The sequence below is a fragment of the Eimeria mitis genome, genomic scaffold (assembly GCF_000499745.2).
Source record: "Eimeria mitis Houghton genomic scaffold, Emh_scaff4252, whole genome shotgun sequence".
Lineage (NCBI taxonomy): Eukaryota > Apicomplexa > Conoidasida > Eucoccidiorida > Eimeriidae > Eimeria > Eimeria mitis.
In genome coordinates, this window is record NW_013572577.1 from 4,498 (window position 1) to 5,403 (window position 906).

Here is a 906-nt window from a genome sequence, read left to right on the forward strand (position 1 = left end):
AGCTGTGCTTGACCCCGTATGACTTCGTTGTCTCTTGTAGCCCGCAGCAAGACACCCAGCAGTCTCCCCATCAGTTCGAGCAGCAGCTGCAGCAGCAGCGGCAGCAGCAGCAGCAGCAGCAGCAGCGAGCTACGCTGCCTCAGCAGCAGCAGCAGCAGCAGCAGCGGCAGCAGCAGCAGCAGCAGCAGCAGCACAGGTTCCGCTCCTCTGAGGTTCCTTCATCGAACCCCCAGACGGCGCAGCGTGTGCGGGTAGCGGCGCGGTCTGCCATACAGCAGGTGCAGCAGCAGCAGCAGCAGCAGCAACAGCAGCAACAGCAGCAGCAGCAGCAGCAGCAGCAGCAAAATGTATCGTACAGACGGTCGTCCGTGGGCTGGCTGCAGGGTCTGCTGCTGCAGCAGCAGAGCCCCACCCTTAACCGGCATGTGAAGGCAGCAGCAGCAACTGCTGCAGCAGCAACTGCTGCAGCAGCAAGAGCAACACCACCTCCAACTGCAGCAGCAGCAGCTGCTGCAGCAGCGAATGGAGCTGCAGCTGCAGCAGCAGCGCCAGCAACTGCTGCAGCAGCAGCAGCATCGCCGCCAGCAGCAGCAGCAGCTGCAGCAAAAGCTGCAGTACCACAGCGAGCTGCTGCTGCTGCAGCACGAGCTGCAGCAGCTGTTGCAGCAGCAGGGGAGGCAATCAGGCCGGCAGCAGCAGCAGCAGCAGCTGCTGCTGTGCCTGCTGCTGCCACGCATGCAGGTGTAGCAGCAAAGCCAGCAGCAGCAGCAGTAGTACCAGCAGCAACAGCAGCTCAGTCAGAAGCAGCAGCTGCAGCTGCTGCTGCAGTGCGTGTTGCAGATGCTGCAGCAGCAGCAGCAGCAGCTATTGCAGCAGAACCTGCTGATGTTAATGGTAGTGGTGGTG

At 62.3% G+C, this 906-nt stretch overlaps 1 protein-coding gene across 1 annotated transcript in view; it reads left to right on the forward strand.

Annotated features, from left to right (window-relative positions):
* EMH_0073780 (uncharacterized protein) overlaps positions 1-886 on the forward strand; it is a gene marked incomplete at both ends in the record, with an annotated part of 4,412 nt that extends 3,526 nt beyond the window's left edge. The window contains 2 exons of the mRNA XM_013499378.1: positions 41-796; positions 841-886. Coding sequence (XP_013354832.1) covers positions 41-796; positions 841-886 — 802 coding nt within the window. The remainder of the gene's footprint in view (positions 1-40; positions 797-840) is intronic.
* Positions 887-906: the final 20 nt, after the last annotated feature.